Source organism: Drosophila virilis, chromosome 5 (genome assembly GCF_030788295.1).
Source record: "Drosophila virilis strain 15010-1051.87 chromosome 5, Dvir_AGI_RSII-ME, whole genome shotgun sequence".
NCBI lineage: Eukaryota > Metazoa > Arthropoda > Insecta > Diptera > Drosophilidae > Drosophila > Drosophila virilis.
This window is the reverse complement of record NC_091547.1, coordinates 20,340,124-20,364,365: the sequence shown is the minus strand read 5'-3', so window position 1 is coordinate 20,364,365 and position 24,242 is coordinate 20,340,124. Positions and strand designations below refer to the sequence as shown.

At 37.4% G+C, this 24,242-nt stretch overlaps 2 protein-coding genes across 4 annotated transcripts in view; one reads left to right on the top strand and one right to left on the bottom strand.

The window, feature by feature from the left end:
- The window catches only part of LOC6625987 (uncharacterized), a 53,941-nt gene extending 33,389 nt beyond the window's left edge, over nucleotides 1-20,552 (bottom strand). The window contains exons 1-2 of one of the 2 annotated variants that reach the window (XM_032437250.2): nucleotides 20,180-20,552; nucleotides 1,585-1,785 (exon numbers count right to left, since the gene is read on the bottom strand). The gene's annotated coding sequence lies outside the window, so the exon portion shown is untranslated. The remainder of the gene's footprint in view (nucleotides 1-1,584; nucleotides 1,786-20,179) is intronic. The other variant, XM_032437251.2, reaches the window with a different exon arrangement.
- Nucleotides 1,784-7,649, top strand: LOC6625988 (sodium-dependent nutrient amino acid transporter 1). 2 transcript variants are annotated; one of them, XM_015174235.3, is made up of 6 exons: nucleotides 1,784-2,059; nucleotides 5,052-5,533; nucleotides 5,601-5,829; nucleotides 5,889-6,263; nucleotides 6,673-7,316; nucleotides 7,373-7,649. In XM_015174235.3, exons 2-6 carry the CDS (start codon nucleotides 5,089-5,091, stop codon nucleotides 7,624-7,626), a joined length of 1,947 nt encoding a protein of 648 aa, XP_015029721.1. In that variant the 5' UTR covers nucleotides 1,784-2,059; nucleotides 5,052-5,088; the 3' UTR covers nucleotides 7,627-7,649. The 2 variants fall into 2 exon arrangements, with proteins under 2 accessions (XP_015029721.1, XP_070065972.1); XM_070209871.1 differs by lacking the exon at nucleotides 1,784-2,059 and adding an exon at nucleotides 4,604-4,810.
- Nucleotides 20,553-24,242: the final 3,690 nt, after the last annotated feature.

Here is a 24,242-nt window from a genome sequence, read left to right as displayed (position 1 = left end):
TACCTCACTTTTAATTGAATGCTGTAATAGTACAAAAACTTTTGTTACAATTATTATATTTTTCCTCATCATCATGAATGTTTGTAGCCCGATCAATGTGTAATTAATTTTTAAATATTATTGAAGGGTTAATCTGCGCGTTTTGTTTGCCTTTTTTATCGCATGTTTTTATTCGACTTATTTGTGAAAAAGTGTTGCACATAAATAACAAGGGCGCAGTTAATGCCCAAAGGCTTAGCAATCAAATGGGACAATTTACATATGTAGTTGAGTTAATTGATAAGTTAATTAGCCATGGCTAACGGGCAACAAAAAATTAATTCTTTTGTCCTTTTGTGACTTTAATTGTGCAATTCATTATTTAATTGAATTTTGATTTTCTATGTATTTATATAGAAGCTTTTTGTGGCATTTTTATTCGCAAATAGTCCAATCTAATGTCTAGACAGAAATCGAAATCATTAAACGATAATAAGTATAATCTTTTTCTTTGTAAAAACTTTCAAGATAATTTAATTTCAACATCTCGACAAATATTATTGTTGACATTGGTAATCAAGCGGGGGTTGCTTTAGAGAGCATTGTTTAATAAGGCTGATCGAAATGTTAATACCCTTTGGGGCATGACTTAAAATGTTTTCTTATCCTTGTAGAGGGTATTATAATTTTCTCTTGAAATGGGAGCCATCTCCGATCCCGTTAAGGATATATATTCTATATCAGCATCAAAAGCCGAGTCGAAACCTGTCATAGAAACGATCTGTCCAAAAGCTGGTTCTTATATAAACAAATTGTTGTGTTTATCAAGATATTAAGGGTTTCACTATGTTCTCTATGTTCTATGTTCTCAGACTATATAATATAGCTGCTATAGGTCGAAGGAATAATCTTAATTTCTTAAGCAAGAAAAAAGCTGAGATTTAAGCTATTATAAGCTATTTCCATTTCCATTTACATTGTTGGTTTTTTTTTTTGTATTTTGGCCCATTATAATTTATGTAAAACAATAAACATTGTGATCCCAATAGACTTGCTAGGCGTCTTCTAAAGACGCCCAGAATTGAAGGAGTCTGAATTCGGAGGATATTGCGGAGGTATGTTTCTATCGATCTCTCAGACAGGGTTATATGTATCAATCTTTTATTATTTATGTTATTATGTTATGCATAAGTATTTATTCACATAATTTTAATAAAACTTGTTTTCTTAATTAACGTAAAGTTAATTAAGAAACCAACAAATTTAAATAAAAGAGGATATATGTTATACTTATTCTTTCATAAGAGAAATATTAAAAGATAAATTAATGTGAAAACAAGATTATGTTCTCAATAAAAAAACGTGTAAATAAATACAAGCCCAAATAAATAGTTGTACTTAATTATTCAAAATAATTTATTTTATATCATTTAATAAAAAATCAATAAAAATTACCTAAAGATTGACTTATACCAACTATTATTAATTACTTTGGCATGCGACCCGAGCACAGCTTCGGCATTACTCAATAGCAAAAAACAATGAGATGGAATTTTTTTTTTACACATTTGTGTTTTCAATACAGGTATTTTTCGCCTTACTTACCTTAGGTCAAGTTGTGAGCAATTTTTACCGTTAAGCGTTGCTGTTGTCGCTGCCAGCGTCGCCGTCGGCGCCGTCTGCTGCTGTAGACGCTGTGGCTGACGAGTCACAAGGCCGAACACTCCGCTCAGTGATCGCTTGGCGTTTGTTGTGTTCAGTTCGTTTGTAAATCCACTAAAAAGAGTAATCAAGTATTTTTGAAAGCTGCAAAGAAATTCAAAAAAAAAATACAAAAAAAAATATAAATCAAATTCGTGTACTTAATTATAATAAATTATGCATACGGGCGCATATAATTTAAATAATTGAGCAGCTGGAAATGTTTGAGGGACAGACCCGAGCAAAAAACATGATAAATTGCTTGGCATATGATTAAGGCCAGTTATAGAGCTGCGGCTTAAGCCCAAATTGGCAACGAGCAAGTGACGTGTTTAACGTGACGCTAACTGACAGCCAAATCAGGCTCATTAAAAACAAAGTAAATACATACAAATTTTTACACAATGTTTAATAAATATTTGCAGAGTGATCTGGCGAAATTGGGCGCCACTAAAGACAGTTGGTTTTGCGAATAGTTGCTTGGGGTCTAATCAAAAAGCAAACAAATATAGGAAACAAAATGGCAAGTCGCGTGCAAAGCAAAACAAATAAAATGCAAAAAAAAAAATAAAACAAAAACAAAAACAAAAACTGATAAACAAAACACAAAACAGTTAACTGTGTTCAAAGCGTTGCCAACTGTTAAAACATTTAAGAACAACACTTGTTGTAAAACAGGCCAAAATAAACATATGTATTTTTTATGGGTCAAGGTTCGAGAATGCCGCCTGTCTGGCTTTTATGAAACCCCAAATTATTTGCAGAACAATGTTTATTAAATTCTTCTTTTTTTTATATATATGAGCCACGCCGCTGAGCGATAATTAACGTTGTCTCGCATTGTCTGGGTTAACTAAAGCTTTATTGTGCTGTTTACTTTTATTTCCCTATACTCATATACACATCTAGCCTTATCTTTTTCGGTCTTTATCTGCTGCCAAATATGGTTAGCCTAACCCACGACAATATCAAATTTATTGCTAGTCAAACGTGTATAAAGCTTTATCTACAGGCATAACAATTATACATTTCTGATGGCAGTAATAACAAATAATTGATCAAATTTATAACAAACTTTTAAAAATTCATTTGAATACGCATCACATTTAAGACAATAAGAGCTTGAAAAAAGAAAAACAAACGTGCTTCAGGTTTGTCAATTCTTCTGACACACTTAAAGGTAGATTCCGACCTGTAATTACATGTTTTACGTACCGCGTAACGCTGACATTTTGCAGCGAGGGCAACGGCTTTGTGCACCTTCACTTTCCATTAACTGCGAGAACAACAATGGAGCAACTGCAACTGCAAATGCAACAATAATAATAACAACAACAACAACAGCCAAAAGCAACTTTGACGTCGACGCAGCTGCAACGCGTCGCGCCTTGCGCATGCGCAAATGCAGTGCTGAGGCAATAACAAAAACAACAATAACAATGACACAAAGGCAAATGAAAAAATCAAAAATAAACAAACAAAAAAGTTTTTGGATTAAACGAAGCGCTAATACACTTACCTTCAATTTCATATACAATTTATTATATATTTATATAGCGACATATAAAACGATTTGTCATGCCTGACTGACTGACTGACTGATTGACAGACTTACAGTCTGACAGACTGACAGAATGACTGACTGACGGACTGATTAGTGCACAATGCACAGCCCAAGAGCTAGGAACTTGAAATTTTCACTGTAGTTTCCTCATATGTTGGAGGAAAATGCGAAAAACGTTTGTACGAAACTCTTTTTTTACCATTTTATCTGCTTCAGCTCAATTTCAATGATCCTTGTTCAAATTTATTTGAGGAGTGCTTCACGCTTTTCAATAAAGGTATTCCTTGAAATCTTGAAAATTTATATATAAAATACTATTGAAGAAAGTACGCGGAACTTTTTTCCTCGGTGAAAAACTGTGTGAAAAAGTATGATCTAAAATTGTAGGCAAAAAAGCTGTCATGGGCAAGGTCGAGAAATATCCGCTAGTATATTTATATATTTCAGCACTTTTTTATGAAAATTATCTTTTTGTGTCTAACCGGTTTTGTGCCGAGTCGGCTTTAGGCATGAATTCCATTTTTTGATTTCCCATAAGCCAAGCCATAGACAGGAAGGCTTTGGTTCGCGCATTAAGAAGACAATGTTTTTGGGAATCGTAGCCAAAGAAATTAAAAGCGGTAACAGATGCAAGTTAACGATTCTTAATTAGACCTCATTTGTTATAACAATAAACGAGCGTTGTGTCTTAAAAGAAATTCCGCGAAACTGGGAAAGGCACAAATACAATACGTATTTCTTCATGTTTAATTGAGCTATATTTAGAAACGACAAAAATACCTTGTTTTGCGAGCAAATAATCATGTAACGACTATTGATACACTTCTGAGAATTTGTAGTATTTAACTATGATAAAGTGGAAGCCGAAATTGGTTTTATCAACAGATAAGATACGAGTTAATTGACTTGGCGTGCGGTTTTGATTAAAAAATGATTAAAAATATAAATATATACTTTAAGGCTTTGCAGAGTTGGTCATGAAAACCCGACGACTGCAAAGATTAAAAGAATATTGACAAAAGTTAAACTCATTTATTATTTCATTACGTATATTACGATGTGACACAAAAAGGCCCAACAGTTTTGGCTTAACATTTGCTGTCAGCCTTATTTGTAAATATAAATATAACAAATATATTAACATAATTAGTTAGATTAAAAAGCATGACAACTGATATAAGTGCACATTGTAAGGCGTAAAAGAAAACATGAAAGTTGCGGCTGTTTTACGCTAAGAAAACAATGCTAAATATGGTGCAAATAAAAACTTGACATATTATATTTAAACGTATCTGAAATATGATATTCCACAGCTTGCAAAACTGTGTCTAATCGTAGCCGCATTGAAATTGTATCCCAACTTCAGCATTACCAACTGAATGACATTCATAAGGTACTCGTGGATATCACTTTGAAAATAAAGTGAAATGTAAACAAAGAGCAAATCGAAGCTAGCTGAAACAGAAAAATGCAAATGCTAGACGAGTCGAGACATTGTCGAGAAACTTGTTTGAGCCCTAAAAACTGGTAACTGGCAACAAAGTGGTCAGAACTGCAATTGTATGGGTGAGCAGTAGTTTTTTTTTTCTTTGTTTTTTTTTCTTTTTGTGAATGAATGAATGCCACAAATAGTTATATAATCGAAGCTTCAGTCAGTGGGTCACTGACTTTGGTGGATTTGTAACCTGTTTCTCCGACCGACCCACCACGCCCGCTGTTGGCAGCGGTTTTTAATTAGTATTCAACCACAAAACTTGACCATAAGAGTTAACCTTCAGTTGCGGCGTTTTTTTGATTGACTTTGCAGCTGCAACACAGCAACAACAACAACAACAACAAGCAGAATGGAGCAGAGCAGCAACAACAATGGCTACCTCAATCCCGCCTTTGTGGGCTCACCGAATGCCTCCACCATATCCATTCCGGGCGCCTATAAAACCCAAACCGAGGGTGGCGCCACGCCCACGCCCATAGAAATTTCGACTGAGCGCAAAGCGAGTGAAGCGCAGGAGCCAAACGCTAGCCCGGATGTGGAGCAGGGCAAACAACGGGATGGCTGGAATAATGATATTGAGTTTCTTATGTCCTGCATTGCGCTGAGCGTGGGCCTGGGCAATGTTTGGCGTTTTCCCTTCATCGCACTGGAAAATGGCGGCGGTGCATTCCTGATTCCCTACCTTATTGTGCTCTTATTGGTGGGCAAGCCGGTTTACTATTTGGAAATGTTGATGGGACAGTTTTCAAGTCGCGGCAGCGTCAAGGTCTACGACTTTGTGCCCATTATGCGAGGTGAGTGTGCGAGTGTGCGTCAAATGTGTATGCGTGTGTTTAATAATATCTTCCATTTGCAATACAGGCATCGGCTATGGTCAGGTGCTGGCCACGGGCATTGTGACCACCTACTATGCCACCTTAATGGCGCTCACGCTGCGCTATTTTGTGGAATCATTTTATCCCACTCTACCCTGGAGCTACTGCCGCGAGGAATGGGGCTCTAGCTGTTTGGATTCGGCACCGCATCAGGAGAGCGCTGTGAACGGTAATCAGTCAACGGTGCGCACCACCTCGGCTGAGTTTTATTTTACGTAAGTAAATCGCATTTTACGTTTACAATCAAATCCATCATCTTCGGCAACTCCATCAGAAACATTATTCTGCGCGAGAAGGCGAGCATCGATGATGGCATTGGCTATCCCAGCTGGAGTCTGTCCTTGACTTTGGCCATTGCTTGGCTCATTATCGCGAGCATTATGTTCCGTGGCGTTAAGAGCTCTGGCAAAGCTTCATATTTCCTCGCTCTGTTCCCCTACCTGGTCATGCTGATATTGCTGGTGCGCGCCCTGACCCTGCCGGGTGCTTCGGATGGTGTCCTTTACTTTCTGAAACCACAATGGCACAAGCTGCTGGAGCCGCAGGTGTGGTATGCAGCTGTTACCCAGGTCTTCTTCTCGCTGGCCATATGCTTTGGCAATATTATCATGTACGCCTCCTACAATCGTTTTGGCCAGAATATATACAGGTAAGTGAGATATGCGACCATTTTTTTTTTAATTTAACTAACATTCCATGTACCTTTTAATTTTAAACTGGCTTGAATAAAAATAATTAAAAAGTATGACCTAAAATTGCTCTTATCTAAATTTGATTATATATTATCTTCAGTTATGACGGATTATAATCTTTCTTTACTTTGCTTAATCTCATAAAAATCTCTACATTTTCTCTCTCTCTTTCTCTTGTCTCTCTCTCTCTCTCTCACTCTCTGTTTATTTTCTCTCTCTACCTCTACCTCTATATCTTTCTCTCACTCACAATCTCTCTCTTACTCACTCTCACTTTCGACTTTCTCTGTCCCTGTTTAAAGTCCAAAATGGTCTACCTAGAAAAATAATATTTTAACCCAATTATGTATTTTGTGTACTTTGCAGAGATGCCAACATTGTAACCACATTGGACACATTCACCTCGCTGCTCTCTGGCATCATAATCTTCGGCATACTAGGCAATCTGGCATATGAGAATAACACAACGGACATATCAAGTGTGGTCAATGGCGGACCGGGGTTGGCTTTTATATCGTATCCGGATGCAATTGCCAAGTTTAAGGTGCTGCCGCAGGTCTTCTCGGTGCTGTTCTTTCTCATGCTCTTTGTGCTTGGGATTGGCAGCAATGTGGGCATGGTCTCGTGCCTGACCACCGTGTTGAAAGATCAGTTTACACAGATAAAACAGTGGCATATCGTCGTGTTTATATCGATTGTTGGCTATCTGCTGGGTCTGTTGTATATAACACCCGGCGGCCAGTTTGTGCTGAACCTGTTGGACTTCTTTGGCGCCACATTTGTGGCCTTAGTCTTGGCCATCTTTGAACTGGTGGCCATTGGCTGGGTCTATGGCGTGAAGCGTGTTTGTCGCGATGCGGAATTTATGCTGGGCATAAAGACATCCATCTACTATCGCATCTGTTGGGCTGTGATAACGCCGCTGCTGATGTTCGCCATACTGGTCTACATGCTGGCACTGTACGAGCCGCTTAAGTACAAGGACTACACCTATCAGTCTGGCGTTTATGGTAAGCTGCAGCCTAATTCCAATTGTGGACTGAACTAATTTAATTTTCCAACGCAGTCTTTGGCTGGTGCCTGAGCGCCTTTGGCGTGGGCCAGCTGCTCATTTGGGCGGTGCCTGCTGTGAGACGTCAGCCCGCCGAGCTAAGCCTTTGGCAGCGCATACGCAAAGCTTTTGAGCCACTGCCCAACTGGGGACCCGCCGACCCCAACACGCTTAAGCGCTATCAGCTCTATGTGGAGCAGGCGAATGTAAGCGCCCTGTTCCAGCGCAGCGGTATCTGGCACAAAATCTATGACAATATCTTTGGCTAGCAATAAAAATCTGTAGCCTGTAATGCTGGGGGAGTTACTCGTTTTATGTGTGGCAACCCTAACTACTATACGTTATGCTATGTACAGCACAACCCTTTTATAATAAAAATCCTGGCTTAAGTGCCAAATATAGTCGCTGCGCCAGTTGGCCTCAAGCGAACCCGTTAAAACAGTGCAATCAGACAGAGATGGGCGCGTGAGAAATGGAGAAATGGACAACGCTACAGTAAACCCATAAAATGTAACGAATTTATTGTAAAACTCTAGCTAAATAAATAATAAGTTTACTTTATGTTAAATTAAAAAGCTCTTCTATTTGGGGAATGCCAAATTGGATCAATAGAACAAAAAGCGACTCACTGTATTTAAGGTAGACAAGACCGCGCTCTTATTTAAATTTACTTTATTTTATGCTTCAGATTCCCAACTAATTCTTGATTTCTGAGCTATTTATATAGGACTTCAATTGAGAACGCTTTTTGCTACACGAACTGCCTGCTCATGCAGCCCTTAACAAAAAGTTTTTTCTCACCTTCAAATCTTTTCAACTCTCGTGACTTTCGTGTTTGCTCACGCGCACAACTTCAAAGCCGCACCGAACAGGCACAACTATAAAAGACAAGACAATTGCAGCCAGCGGCGCTTAACGCACGCATACCCCCACACACACACACACACACACACACACACGAAAACACACATGCACTGATTATGCCGTAAAGGGTAAAAAGTTCTGATTTTATGATTGAGGCAAAAAGTTGCAAGTACAAAAGTGTCGTGCGCACACACGCATGTGTGTGTGTGTGTAAGTGCGCGCGTGTGTGTGCTGTAAAACACTTCCACTTCCGTTTCCGTGTAACAGCAGGCGCAAAGTATTCAAGTAATTTGTAAGTTAAGAGACAGCACCTACCCCTCCCTTCCTCCTCTCGCCAACAGTCGACCGCCTGCTGGCAGATAAGCATAAATGGCGCTTTGTTGTTCTGTTTGTTGTTATTGTTGTTCTTGCTGGCAGCGAAATGACAAACGAGGCGCCTATAAGCATGCAATATAAAAGTCCGACACTCCCAAAAAAACCTCAAAAATATATAAAAAACATTTATAAATAACAAATAGAGTAATAAATCACGCGGCTTGCAAGTTAAAAACACACGCATCTGAGAATCTGCTTTCATTAGCCCAACATATTGGCAGCTTGACAGGCACAAAGACAAACAGTGCGAATAAAGGTGAATCTGGAGCAGAAGGACAAGTGTTTTTTGTTGGTATACCCTGTAGTCATTAGTGGAAGAAGTGTGTTATGAGCTAGCTAACATTCTCAAGCAACACAAGAGTTGAGTTGAACTTGCCCTTTCGGGAAGCTTAAACATAGAAATATTGCATTGCAGAAAATATAAATACACATTCAGGATTCCAACATTTAACTACAGGGTATCTCCACGTACGTCCCTTTAAGCTTAGACCATTCCAACATTTTTAAAATTACTTTTTTCTTCGTTTGCCTTGCATACGTTGGCTTCCCTTGGCTTCCAACTTTTTAGCTGTCAAATTAATGTGGCTGTCAACCGTTGACGGCCAAGTTGAGTGTATTTGTCAGCAGCTTGTATGTTCGTCCGTTTACGTAATTGCACTGATAAAATGCGTTTAAAAGTGCATAAAACGGTGCTCACATACGCTGACATGATCACACGGCGTATGCGCCATATGCGAATTTAACAGTAAATATACCACACACTATAATCACTATGCATGTGTGTGTGTGTGTGTGTGTTTATTGCTGGCAAAGCTGAAGTGAATGCATTTCGAGTTATTTGTCAAGCCATTGTGTCTTGTTAATGAGTTTTTAATGGGCAAATGTTGAAAACACAACTCTTTGTGCATTTTATTCAAGTGGACGCTTGAGAATGCCAACCCAACCCACGCCCCGCCCTTGCTCTCTCTTGCCAGTGTGCGCTTAATTTCATTGTTATTCAGTATAAATCAAACATAATGCGATATTATGACCGCGTCCACGCTGCGTATACTTAATTAAAATATATATTAAATACCCAATCACGGAAACACACGCAACCATTATCGAATCAAAGCGAATGCAATTTGCACTCATATGAATGTTTTAATTCGTATATATTCATTGGCGATTTGGCTGCAGCCACAGAAGGTATTACCTTTAAATCAGACGGTAATCATGAATTTACGATATGTTCGTCTCATTTAAATTACCCATAAGCAATTTGGAAATTTATGCTTTTGATAATTATTTGCTGCTGCTCTGGAAAAATAATTTATTAAAAATAACATTTTTGGTCGACTTAAATGATGAAAATTAATATGACATTGAAATTTCAACATTCATTTATTTGCTATTTCTTTTTGATTTAACATAGAAATTCAAACCATTTTGGATAAAATAAAATGGTAGTTTTTTTTTATTGCATAAAATTTGGTGTCTTCATTTTGAATGTCACAAAAGTTTCCATTGAGAAGGGATTGTGTTTTCTTTCTTAACTTACTCTAGATATTAAATATTGTAAAGGGTTTTAAACTTTTCAAACAGGCTGCCAAGTGGCCGTGACAAAATTTTGTTGTATCAATATTCAAGGGGGTTCATTAGAAATCCAAGCTCCTTGGTTAATCACTTATCCTCAACTGATATGTTAATTATGCAATTCTCTCCAGAAATTACTGGAATTCTGGATTTCTATATTTTCACCGGCATTAAACAATCTCCATATATATTGTTTGCTATTTTTCTTTGCTAACTTCTCTTTATAGTTTCTCTTCACCTAAAAGTTACTAACCAATTGGCAGCCGTGCAGCTGCATTCTAACAATTTCTTTCGTAACTCATCGAGTTGGGAAAAGAAAGAAAAAACACACAAAAGATTCCTTTAAAGGGCAGTTCTCTATCACAACCGCTTCTAACTTAATAACTTATCGGATCTAATATTATACGGTTCGTTTAAGCCTGCTGTCGAATTCCGCTTAAGACAAATAAAGGCAAGATTATGATTTACGTGATGTCTGAGCATTATTGAATACCAGATTTATGGCCATGAAATAATAGCTTAAAATCATAGCGAACTGTTTATGGCCTAGAAACCCAGTGTATTGCAAGAGAGTCGGCCACAAAAACACAAAAGAACAACAGCCACATCCTGTGGCAAGGCAAATAAATCAGTCGCCAGGCATTGGCAACGGCAAGCGGTGCGTTGGCAAACAGCAAAACGGTAAATGACAGGACAGGTACGCACCGTTACCTTTCACGCACATTTCCCCAAAGTAATCAACACAGTCGCGGCAACCAAAAGGCAAGCAACACGGCCAAAACGCAGTCGTCGGATGTGCGCCATTTGGTCATGTGGTGGCTGCCAGCGGAAGGTAGCCAAAATTCAGTTGGCCAACAAAATGGGCCAACTTTAATGGGCGACCGTCGAGTGTTTGGGTGTGTGTGTGTGTGTGTGTGGGGTCGCCAAGCCTGCTACTTAGGCACACATTAACTTTTGGCCTTTTGTAGAGTGAAACGCTTTGTCCGCCCTGGGGCCTGCGCCTGCTGCTCAATTGTTATCTTAAGACTAGACGCAGCTGCCATTACTTCACATTGTTTGTCTTCTTTTGAAGGGAAGTTTTTAAATTATTTAAATAAATTAGCGCACATTTTTTTTGTGCTCTCCGAACAGATTGCAGGTGATTTAATTTGAATAGCATTTAGCTGTATTTCTTTTTTCTCGCTGCCAAAATGACAGGTGTGGCATGCATTCCAGAAGGCTAACCGAAAACACACCCAAGAAAAAACGCATTGTTGTAAAAATTTAACGGCCAAGTTTATAGGCCACAACTGTGTACCCAGCCAGGCTGGCAATAGACGATTTAAAGCAGCCAGCCTGCTTTTAGATTACTGCAAACAATTCCCGCAAAAGTACCATAAACGTGTTCATAAAACATTTTACAATTTAATGCTAATAGCAATTGTTGAAATTTGCATTTCATTAACGCCTAGACAATTGTTTAGAAATTGTTGAAAATGGGAGAGCAAAAAAAAGAAATTAATTATTAAATAATTTGTCTGAATTTCTATGTTGTTGAAGGGAATTTAGAAATATTAAAACTGCATAAAACAACTTTTACTTTTTTTTTTAGCGAATTAGAATCTATCTAAATAAATTTATATAAATTTATATACTTTTATATTAAAATATTTATATATTCATATACTTTTATATCCCATATATTTCTTCAAGGAAATTGCTTAACAAATTTAGCAATAAATAAAATAAAATAGAATTTCAACCAAAAATATTGTAAGCATTCGAAGTTCATGCCGCTTTTAATTCCGAATGTGTAAAGTAAGCTGTAAATTAATGTTTTATTTGAAAGCTCAACAATTTAATTTATTCGGAAACGTTTTAAGTTTTCATGCAAATGAGCAATGAAATTAAATTTATTAAATGAGAGACAAGGGTTGGGCAGCGCACATTTAACACGCTTGAATGAAGTGGCCAAGTTAAGACGGGCAACAAGACTAAAATGCCAGACATAACAGACATTGCAGACATTCGGAAGACATTTCATCAAACGTTGCCTGGGAAAACCAAAAAAATAAAAATAAAAATGAAAAAAGAAAAAGGGCAGCCACAAAAACAGATCCTGACGATTGTTATGTCGATGGGCGGATGGTCTGAGTTGTTGTCCTGGCATATGTACTACACATAGTTTTCGGGCTGGCTTGGCTGTTATTTTTTTTATGGGTTTCCATATTTATGACTGTCTGTCTGTCAATGACAGAAACGGACACACAGCCAGACACAGACAGACAAAGCACACTAGCGAAACCCAAGTAAACTCTGTCGATTGCCTCACTCGAGCGGGGCGTTTATTATTGTTGCACTCAAGTGGGCCACGTCGCACTTCAGCCATTGATTTGCCGTGTTTTATCCATATATATATATATGACAAACTGTACTATAATATTTTTATGATCTACTCACAGTGCCAATTAAAGCATAAAAATTTAATATAAATATGCAAATTGAGGAATTCGCATGTTACAATTTACCGTATTGGGAAACTTTTGTTTATTTGGGTCTGTTTACCAACTGCTGTTGCTATTTTTTTCACGTCCATTTTTTGCTTTTAAGCTATAAATAATTATTTTAGCCGGGCGCTGCAAATGACGAACAGAAACAAACGACAAAAATCTTGACAACTTTGCAAAAGTTTTCTGATAAGTTTTCTTTTTTTTTGCACAAACCCTGCCGTGCCAAGAAACCAAATAGACATTAGGCCAACAGTTGAGGACATTGAAATGAGTTGCCTCAGTGGAAGGCGGGGGCGAAAGGGGGTTGGCACAATGAAAGGGCAAGCGCTGCAAAAGCTGACAACACAATGGTTGACTGTCATCCAGGTGCACAGTGGTTCAAGTAGTTAGAAAAGTTTACAATGACAATAAATTTATGTGTGCAATGCAATTTTTTTTTAAGACTAATTTAAAATAGTTGCAAGAAGTTAAAGCAAAACGTAAAGTGGGCTCAAATCGATAAGCATTTGATAAAGCCCTTGAATGGAAACTTCTAATGAGAACTAGATCGTTCTCTAAAAGTTAACTTTTCACGTTCATATCGTCAGTTGTCATACCAAATTTTCTTTCATTGTCTCTGTAGAAATATTACCATCAATAACATACAATTGCATTGCATATATCTGCAACATATCCCAAGTTAGGCTTTGATATAAATTCGGGAATATATGAAAATCGGTCATCAGTAATTCGTAACAGCGCCAACAAGGAGCAGCAAATGATATAAATGCCAGGATTACCTGAATAAATACGAAATGAATAAATTTTTAAGGACTCTGCCTATCAACAAGCACTCAAGCTATTTGCTTTTAATAAGCTCAACGCCCACACTGTGCCGCGTGATGTGGCAGCTGACATGCTGTGCGTCGGCCACAAAACAGACAGCCAACCAGGAGCTGTGTGGCAGGCAGTCAGGCGGCACAGACAAAAAAGCCAGCCATGGTTGAAGAAATGTCTCCGGATGTCGCGCCAATTTGGTGCCAGCTCTATGAGAAGTAACAACAACAAAAGCGGATAGATATATATATATATATAAATATATATGTAAAGCTCGCATAGCTGAGTTTAGTTGAGGTTTATGAACTTGTTCAACACGTGTAGTTGGCTGTGAGCTGGCACTTAGCTTGTAAACTTGAAATGTGGCTGGTTAATTATGAAAAGACAATATCAAATTATATGTACGATCATAAGCTGTTGCCGCCTGTGGCTGTAATTTCGAGCAACTACTGTGGCTTAGCCGGCGGCGCGGCGTACCCTTTTCCGAGCTTGTAGCAAAAAAAAAAAAAAAGTCACAAATATTGCTAGTCACAAGCCTTTGAGATCTTCAATCTAAATGGCTAAACTTTCAGTCAAGTTGTGTTAAATTTATCGTTTGTGCATCTTTCTGGCTGCGAGCGCACATAAACTTGGCCAAAATGGTTGCCACTAACTATAAAAGCCAAACTGCGCCACACATACACACACACACACACAGCCAAACCCACTAAAGCTCACAGCACTCAACTATGCCTAGTTATAAACAAGCAACAAGCACTAGATTTTTGTAACTGTGTGTGTGTGTGTGTGTGTGTGTGTTTATGTTCTGGCAGTTGGTTTTGTCTTTGGGCATTTCGGCATAATTTCTACTACATAACGCATAAACAGGAGCAACAGCAGCAGCAACAGCAGCAGAGGCAGCCGCATCTAAAAGCATCATTAAACGTCTTCAGAAACTGTTGTTTCGCGTCAAAAAGTTACAACAATCAACATAAACATTCCAGCGTGCATCAAACCGGAAATGTTTAGAACATTTAACCTCGATATGCACAACATGTCGTATACGCAATGTGACGGAGTATGAAATGTACCTCTACTTTTCTTTTTTCTTTTTTTGAGATTTGTCTTAATTTCTTAGGCAGTTCGGTTCAAAAAATATAGATTTATATCAATTTGAATCTATTTTTTTTTTATGCTTTTGATGCTGAATAAGAATTTTGTGGGGTCGGGGATGCTTCCTTTTGCCTGTTACATAGATTTCCATTTTGCACAAATACAGCTATCGTCTTGGAAATTTACACGGCTTATTAGAGAAATATTTTTGCTATTAATATTGCAATACTATATTATAAAGCACTATATGAGCAATGAGTTTTTGTATGTCAAAATATTCTGTTTTCTAAGTTTTAATATTCTCCCATGTCTGTAAAAAGGAATTGACTGCAAGAGTATTACATCTTCGGTGTACCTCAGCTGCTTTTTACCTGCTCTTTTTAGCGTAAAATGTAAATTTTTGGTTGCCGAATATTCAAATATTTTCTATTGGACATATTGAAACAATTTAATTTTTATTTATCGTGTAAAATCAAGTAAAATTAAGCCTTAAACAAATCTGAAGCCGTAAGGGAACGTAAATCCATTTTTTGTAATAAGCATACTTGTCACTGGGATATCACCTTTCTTTTTACACTACTCACGTGACAAGTCCTGTCAACTGTCAATTCAAGAGGAAATCTGTCTTAATAATAACATTTTTATAGCATAGCCGCAACTGTTTGCGCGGTTTTATTTATATACTCAAGATACACCTTTGACCTCTCGAAGCAGTCACTCCCCAAGCTCAGCCACAACATCATTAACAACAAATACGGGGAGCACACCTTTTGCCAACAACAATGTCTTTCTACATTATCTGGGCAATTGATTGATGGCTCTGGCTGCCTCATCTCTAGCAGAACGTATATACAAATGAAAATGCGAAATGTGAAATGAAAAGCGTCTGCGTAGGTAGACGGAGCCATCATCCATGGAAAAAATCAACAAAAATCATTTGCTTAGGCTGCTCAGGCACGTCACAGCCAATAAGGACTGCTGTCTTATCGAATATCTTATAAAGCTATAGCAACATGACAGGACACGGCAAGGACTCATTCTCTTAGCTGCGCAATAGATATGTAAAGATTTTAAGCAATTATCCGAGCTATAGCCAAGAATCCAAAGTCAACTAACATATGAAATAAAAGTCTATACACATAGTACAAATCTTAAGTCAATTCAAATCATTACAATCTAAAAGCATTTAAAATAATAAAACTAATTACAATATAAGAAGCAGAAGAATATAAGTTAAAATAAAAAAAAATGCAATTAGAGTTCAAAACAAAATTGAAGGAAACCTAACTAAAATAAGCAAATACATTCTCTTAATAAAATATGTAAAAAAAAAAAAAGAATGTTACTTAAAAAAATAATTATGATAAATAATAAAAACTAAAAAGAAAAATATTTGAAATTTTAGTCAAGTTAATCTTTTTCTTTTTAACTTAAAAGAGCTCGTTCACATTGACTGATTGACTATCCGACTGACTGATTTACACTCTTAATGACTGATTGACAGACTGACTTACACGCTGACAGACTGACTGACTGATTAATTGACTAACTGATTGATTGACTGACTGACTGTATAAAAAACAATAGATGTCAATTTTAATATTTTTTTTTTTAGATCATTTGCAATTATTCGTACAAATAAAATAATTTCATTCTGTTTTATATAAAAGTTTTCCAACAACAAGTAATCCATCAAAATGAGAGCAGCATTCAGCAGACTTAGAACTCAAGCAATTCATCAAAATTTAAATTAAATGAAAACAATGTTTCTCCATTTGATTGCGAAACCTATCAGGATAACAGGGATAACGTCTACAAATGACGCCACGCAAATGGAGTTAACCCAAAGATAGACAAACAACGGCGATTGTGACGACAGACGGAGACGAAGCCCCAAAACCAAATACTAAGACAAAACACAAATAACCGCAAACCAACAACAATTTATTATTTTGCCATTTCTCAGTTTCACGTTCTCAAACGTTCTCATTCTCAGTTGCTCAAGTTAGTCAGAAAAGCCGACAGCAAGTGCCAATATGCAAGTTTGCTTTTACGAACTTAAATAAATAATGAAATTGGTTGGCAAAGTGTGCCAAGACGCTGTGTCTTCAACGGCTGCTGTGGTCAACACTTACACACATAAGTATCCATACATATGCAGATGAAATAGGCTAGGTTACGTTGCGGCTGACAAGCAAATCTATCTAGATTTGCCCCGTCCCTCCCCAAGAAAGCCAAAGATAAGACCGGGGTAAAGTATTAGGCTACCCGACTCAAGCATTCATCAGTCATTTGTGTGCGCTGGGACTGGAAGGGGGCGTGGCTAAGGCACATCCCCAAAGGGTCAACCGAGACTCGCAAAAGCTTCAAATCTGAAATTTCTCAATCATATTTATGTGACGTGTAACGAGGGGCGGAAGTGGGCTGAGTCAGGAGTTAGAGTTAGTGTGGAGTGTGTGTTGACTTCGCCTTAGTCAGACGACTTTACCCATTTGTCGGTTAACAGCATTTTCGTATCGCTCTTTTATCTTCTATTAACTTCAAAATTTTCAAACTCTCTTGAATGTATCTGCCAGGCGATACACGTACGTTCTATACTTCTATCAAAGCATATCCCTAGGCCCAGCAAGTGACCTGTCTTTTTCCCTTGGAAGAGACGAATGCGATAGAATCGCGATATGAAAACCGACCGTGCATGTTTTTGCCTCGTCTACTGTCCGACACGCGTCCAACTCTCATATGAAATGCAGCAAACGCACGCCCACAACCATTAAAACTAAGGCCGCTTAGGCCCAACTGGCCCTGGTCGACCTTTTTATCGCGTGAACTTAATAAAATATGAAAAACCTTGCAGAACAGCGGCGGAAAAATAAGCAGCAGTCGAAAAGAGAGAGAGAGAGAGAGAAAAAATCATACAGCAACGCCAGGCACTTGGCAAGTTTATGGAAGAGCTTAGCAAACAAAATTATATTCAATTTCCTTTAATGGCTACCATAAAATAGCAGTCAGCAAAAGTAAAGCCAGAAAAATCCACCCAAAAAAAAAAAAAAAAAAAAAAAGAAGCAGATGAAGGCGTTGCGGCGCAAACTTGCGAGAAATTCCAGATATGCCCCGCTCAATTTCCTACTTCTCCATTATTTTTTTTCGGGTAGGTAAGCAAATTGTTTGAAGTATTGTTAGTACTTCACATCGGCTTATGTTTAGATGTATGTTTATAGCCGGGAAATCGGCTTTCGGCCATAAGCTCAATTAGCCATTAGCACCGACAGGCTAATGAAAAGGCAGCCCATATTAAATATATATAATTTAACATGGTGTTAAGTACTACCCGACAAAAGATTTGCATATAGAACCAAAGTTCCGGCTGTATGTGTAATGTGAGTAAATTAATATGCCATTTGCCTGTCAGATTTTATTGTGTGCATTAGATTATTATTAATTAAGGGCCATTGATCAACGGAGCTGCAGAGCCCAAACAGATTGATTAGTGTTTGATTACCGCTGCCGGAAAGCCAAAATTTGTGAGCAATTGCAATTCGAACCATTTAGCTGGCCTTAAAATCATGTTAAATGGGATGTCAATAGCGCAGTTTGTATTCTGTGTAGTTTCGATTTGGGGCAGGAATAAAAAATTATATGCATAAAGCAATTGCTTTCTTTTTTTCAATTGTTTGTGCCTAACAAAAAGTCTTTAGCTATACAAACCAGCTCAAGCCAAGAATTCCAACTTTTATTCTTAAATTTCATTTTGTCACAAAAATATAATTTATATGTTGTTATATTTAAATTGAAGAAATATAACGAAACAAACTGTGGATTTATTGATTTAGCAAACCAGGTTCATTGGTTGAAAATGTGAATCGAACCAGCGACAATTTTACCTGGACTTGCATAAGATTTGACCTACACCATCTTAAAATCAATTTCCTTTAATAAAAGGTCACAAATACTTAAAATAAATTCCATTTAAGCATGTGTCATGCGTCATGGCAACAACTTTTCAAAGCCAATGCTTCTGATATTATTTTAAGACTGTTTTGTTATTATATAAATCCTTTAGTCTCTTGTTCGGGTTGCTTTTTGGAATATTTTTAACTTAGCCACAGTAGCTTTTAAACAGCCCCAAATGGATTGCTCAGTTGCTGTCCTTGGTGAGTAGTTATTAAAGTGACCCAGTCATCAAACTCTAATGAAAAGCAAGGTTTCAGGTTTAAACCTTGACTTGAAAGAACGGCCAACGCTTTTTATTATTTTCAGCATATTTCCTTTTCCATGCTCTCAATCCATCGCTCGATTTCATAAAAAGGTTGCCATTGACCTGCTAAGCCATTAAATCAATCAAAGAAAACTAATTTAATTTGCGAAACTATCTTGGGAGTAGTTCTATTATTAAGTTAATGCAACGAATCCTAATATGGGTTTTCAATATCTAGTTTATGTTTACCAATGATCCTTATATATATTCCCTCAACATATCCCAAGTCTTTTCAATCTATAAAGAATAAGTCTCAAGTAACAAATTCTAAAGCCAAATGGAAACTATAAACGAAAGGGAGATTCAACAGACTGAAAGCGCATAAAATGCTTTTTCGTTTATTTACATTTGAAAAGCCTTAGAGGAATTGCAATAATCTAATTCTTTTATCATTTTTTTCTAAAATATATATATATATTATTTGGTGTCTTTCAACCTGTTTTATTTTTTCCATTTTTCTTTAAGGGCCGGCAAGCTCCCGGAGCCACAAATACGCAGCTGCTTTCCTTTGTGAATAGACCAGAAAATGTTTTAAAAGTTACGAAGCACTTAAAAATATTAAGTTTTGTTTCTGTGTATATTATTTTCATATTCGAGTAAAAATGTAATGTAAAATATTGTACGAATTTTCGCATTTACTAAAGAACACAAAAACAGTTTGTTTTATATAAGAAAATGTTAAATCTAATTGAAGAAAGTTGAAGAATATTATTGCACACATTTTAATCCGAGCCAAATAAAGTCACATATCATAATTTCTGCAACAGTTGCCAAGCAATGCCAATAAAGTTATTCCATAAAAAAAAGCATGACCCATCAGATAAATCGGCACTTCAACTGTCAATTTAGCGGCAGCAATTTATGCGTCCAGAGTTGTCACACACGCGCACACATTTACAAGTAGAATTTTGGGGTTTCTTTCTATGTCATTGACTAGCACAATGCGAGCCAAAGGCAAACAGTTAATACATCAAAAATTCGAACGTCTTGACGGCGACAACTTTTTGTTGGAATGGTGACTGAGATTGGGGCTGGCAACCAAAGCCAGGACCATTGACAAGCCGTTTGACATGAAATGAATTGTGAAATTAAACAGACGACAGAAAACGACAAAAGCTATTGAAGGGGCTGTCACAGACACACAGACAAAAGGATGCTTTGCCCGAGTCGAGTCCTGTGGCTACAAATTGCTAAATGATTTCGATGTGCGTATATTGCTGCCAGGGTTGCCAGAAGCCAATAAGCGTGCCACCTAAATGTCAATAGCCAAGGACAACAAATCACATGGCAACTCCCTCTGTGTCAACAACTGAGAGCTTTGTTTAAAATGTACTTTTTAGGACCCAGTGCACTTACCCGCCTTAAATTGGACCTAAAATGGAAGCATGAAGCGTTGCCTGTCAATTAGCTGATTGCACACAAAACAAATGCACAGAACTAATCACGCGCGCGCTTTAATCAACCACGAGTCAGAAGCCACAAGCACTCGCACACACAATCAACAAACGCGCTGCCTACAAGCAGACAACACTTTTTGTACTCTTAATTTTTTATTTTCCCTTTTTAGACCACGCGGCGCAATCAATTTTGGACAAACGCGTTTAGTTATGCGCCTCAAATTGTTTTTGCAGCGCGCCTTTTTTATGTTCAATTGCAATTCAAAATGCCGTTAAATAGAGAACACAGCGAACGCGACAACGCGCAACTCGTTTGGGAGCAGCACCGTCTGTTTGGCCAGCCGACGACGTACTGAAGCGCATTGGTGTGCAGCAGGCGCTTAAGAACGGCACCAGCCGCATGCGTTCCACACGCACACGAATGCGTTCCACATGCACATGCGCAAGCGCCGTGCGACGTGTGGATGCCATTTGGAAAGCGCTTTCTTTTATTTTTGTTTTTTTTTTTTTGCTGCTTCTAATTCTTGATTCCTTGAATGGGCAAACGCTAAAAAAAAAAACAACTTTGTTGCCAAATAAGATTTGATTTTCGATGCTTCATCGCACTACGGTCCTTCAATTATGCACACCACAGCTGTGGCAAAGGGGACGGCGGGCCGCTTGTATTGTCAACCGTTCCTGGCATGTTGCATGCGTCTTAAGCGGATAGCTCCTGCTGGTTCGTACGAGTTGTTCTTTTGTCCATTTCCAGTAGAGGGATTTAGTTGCAGGCAAATAACGTAAACAAAGTGCTATTAGCTGCAGGTTGCAGATGTGCCTGCCACACAAATTCACTCTACCAGCGTGTGTGTGTGTGTGTGCGTGGCAACAAAAGAGGAAGCGAAAATACGATTTCAATGTGGTGCGAACACAAATGGAAGTTTCACTAACTAGACTTGAAGTTACGATCGTTAGTTGTACTAATCCTACAAATTCTAGTTTAAGAGTTTTACTTGTTTTTCGACTTTATGACCGAGTTTTCTTACTTTAATACAGTCAAAGTTCAATCTATTGGAATAAACTAAAACAAATCTATAATTAAATTTGCTTGAATTTTCAATCCTTACATTTTTGAATTATTTTTTAAAATAACATTCCTCATCAATTTCCAACTTCTTTATAGTTTACAAAAATTCAACATATGTGAACTAAATTGAAAACTCCGTCTGAATTATATATCTGAATTTCTGCGCTATCCAGTTAGTTTAAATATCTTCAGATTGTATCTTCAATGTCTAGCACCTGCTTCAATTTTATGATAAACCAAGTGTTTTGCAGCACACACCTTGCCTGCGACTGCCCCCACCGATCCCTTGGCCCATCAACCGTGCCCCTTGGCAATTTCAAGAGCTGCATAAAATGCGTGCACAGTTGGCGCACGGGCTGCCTAAATGCAATTTCAATGCCCCCACCATGAGCAGGCATCAGAACCCAAAGCAGTCTATGTAAATATATATAAATATATATATATATATATGGAATATATATATAGTGTGTATAAGTAAGTGTACATTGGCAACCGTGCGGCAGTAATAGCCAACGGAAGTAATTGAATTTTGTGCAAACGAGTTAAAGAACGATTGCCGGCGCAATCGCAGCGCTCAATTTATTTTGCAACATTGTTGTTGGGCAAACGAATTTAACGGCGAACCGGGCTAATAAAAGCTGCTTAAAGCGCTGCTCGGGCAGGTCCTTGGGCGGCAACTTGTCAAACGCTTCTCAGCCATAAATCGCCTGTTGCCCAATTGTCATGCTCTGTCAAGGAGCTGCTCAAGCGCCGCTAATTGCCCGCCAGGACACACACGCACGCACACACACACACACACGCACACTCACACACAGACACAGGTAAGCCATCCTGGCTATTGATGACACTATCACTATCTACACAATGCCCGTTTGCTGCCTGTTCTCGTAAGCCGCTTAATGCCGCCTACTTCTACTCCCTCCAAACAGGTGGCCACAACAACAACAACAACAATTTGGGGCTTTCTGCCAGCAGCTCCACATATTAATGAGCTTCGGCTTACACCGAACTCATAAATCAAGGCCAAAGAAATCAAGCACAGGCTTGGCCATATCAATGCGTATGTTAACGCTAATTGCCGTTTAAATGTGTTTATGTCTGACATTGAAATCGAACTTCAAATGATTTTTGACTGAGTTTTAAAGAATTTCAAGAATTTTACAGATTCTCCTTAATTGAAATAGACATAGACATACGAAATTGAAATATTGCTTATAAAATAAATTAAATTTTGAACAAATAATATGTAAAATTTAATTAATTAATTTCAAATTCAAATTAATTAATAATAAATTAACTAAAAATCACTAATATTTTATTTTATTGCGTGAGCTAGGTATTTGATCTTTTGCAATCAGCTAAGATCGTTTTTTGAGCAAAAGGTTCACAGTTTTGATATATTTGTTTTTTTTTTTAGCTTAACTTTCACTCTTTCTACCTTATCCCCAATCAATTACTAAATATTCTGTTAAAAGTAATCTACGTTAATGCAAAATTTAAAATTTGCAAAATAATATATGTAAAAGATAGGTAAAATAAATAGATAGGTAAAAGAAGTCCTCACAACCTAATCCTTATTTATTGAAAATTATATTTGGTCGATTTCTTTCCAACTTTGTAATAAGAGTGAAATAATATGTGTCCAAATCTAGAATTTCAACTTATAATAATATAACAATATTCTTGGGGCAGTTCCAGTTTTTTTTTCGGTAAACGTAAGGACTCTAGACTTTTATACTCTATTTATATATCATCAGCGACCGAAAAGTTTGTTTAACTATCTTAATAAGAGCTTAATTTCAGCTGGCAAAAAACAAAATTTAAAACTTTAAATTTAACTTGCTCGAGAAACACATGTCTCAGGCACATTTCAATTCCAGTCTTAAATCTGAACAATAGGCCAACAATGCGCTCTAAATACTGTGACACGTTCCAAATGAATTGCCCTGAAATCAAGCAGCAAAACTCCTTTTCCTGACACTGGACTTTATTGCGCCTTTTGGACACGCGCCATTGGCTCAGAAAGTCTATCTCCATGTAGTCTCCATCTGAGTTTTTATATACATGCATACATATATTTCTCTAACTGCTGGCTTAGCTCTACACATGTCCATTGAGCTGACAATTACAACACATGTTTTTTGTGCCTCTTCATAGAAACATGCCTCTTCTTTTTTTTTGCATACAGTCTATTGAGATCCTTGTTAATTGCAGCCGCGTGACAAAATGTTTTCTAAATTGGCCGAGGCCAGCCCCGCGGCAATGGACCCAATCACGGGCGTCATTTAAAGTTCTGCCAAATGTAATCACATTCGGCTCTTACTCGTTATATAACGATAATAAACCCATTCTTAATTGCACACACATAACGCGTTTAAGTTTTTAGATTAACGTTAAGCCGCTGGCTAATTTTTGAGGTTAACTCGGCGCGTCATGAAGTTGTGTTCCGCTAACCAGAAACGCCAATTCGTAAACAGTTTTTAAGGCGGAAATATGATAATTTAACAAATGATTCATGTATTCTTTCAGCATATTTTATAGTTGATGAATTTAACAAAAACTAAAAAGGTTCAATTTCCGATGAATTGTGGACTTCAATCTTCAGAGTTTTTCGCTTTATATTTCGATACATCCTTGGCTTAACTTACCAAGAACTACTAGGAACTTATGTATATAATAATTTACAATAAAAGAACAAAATATAAAACTCATTCCTAACATATAAAGGATCTGTTATTAGCTTATGAATGAGTTTTTTAAATTTTTTATTTTTTAAATTCTTAGATTTTAACACACGTAAAAAGTCTCAGGACTCAAGCCTATATCTAAGTCTTGTCAGCAGCTCAAATATTATGCATTTGCCTCGAAAGCGTTTTCCAACCCTAATTACTCAGCTTAAAGCAAACCGTTTTACCAACACTTAAAATGAACATTGCTTATTTTTGGAATAAATGCG

What these genes read in the sequence shown, in the direction of transcription:
- LOC6625988 (XM_015174235.3), top strand. Translation starts at nt 5,089, where the DNA reads ATGGAGCAGAGCAGCAACAACAATGGCTACCTCAATCCCGCCTTTGTG. An exon ending in CTTTGTGCCCATTATGCGAG is followed by an intron (nt 5,534 to 5,600) that starts GTGAGTGTGCGA and finishes TTTGCAATACAG; the next exon opens with GCATCGGCTATGGTCAGGTG. An exon ending in TCGGCTGAGTTTTATTTTAC is followed by an intron (nt 5,830 to 5,888) that starts GTAAGTAAATCG and finishes CAACTCCATCAG; the next exon opens with AAACATTATTCTGCGCGAGA.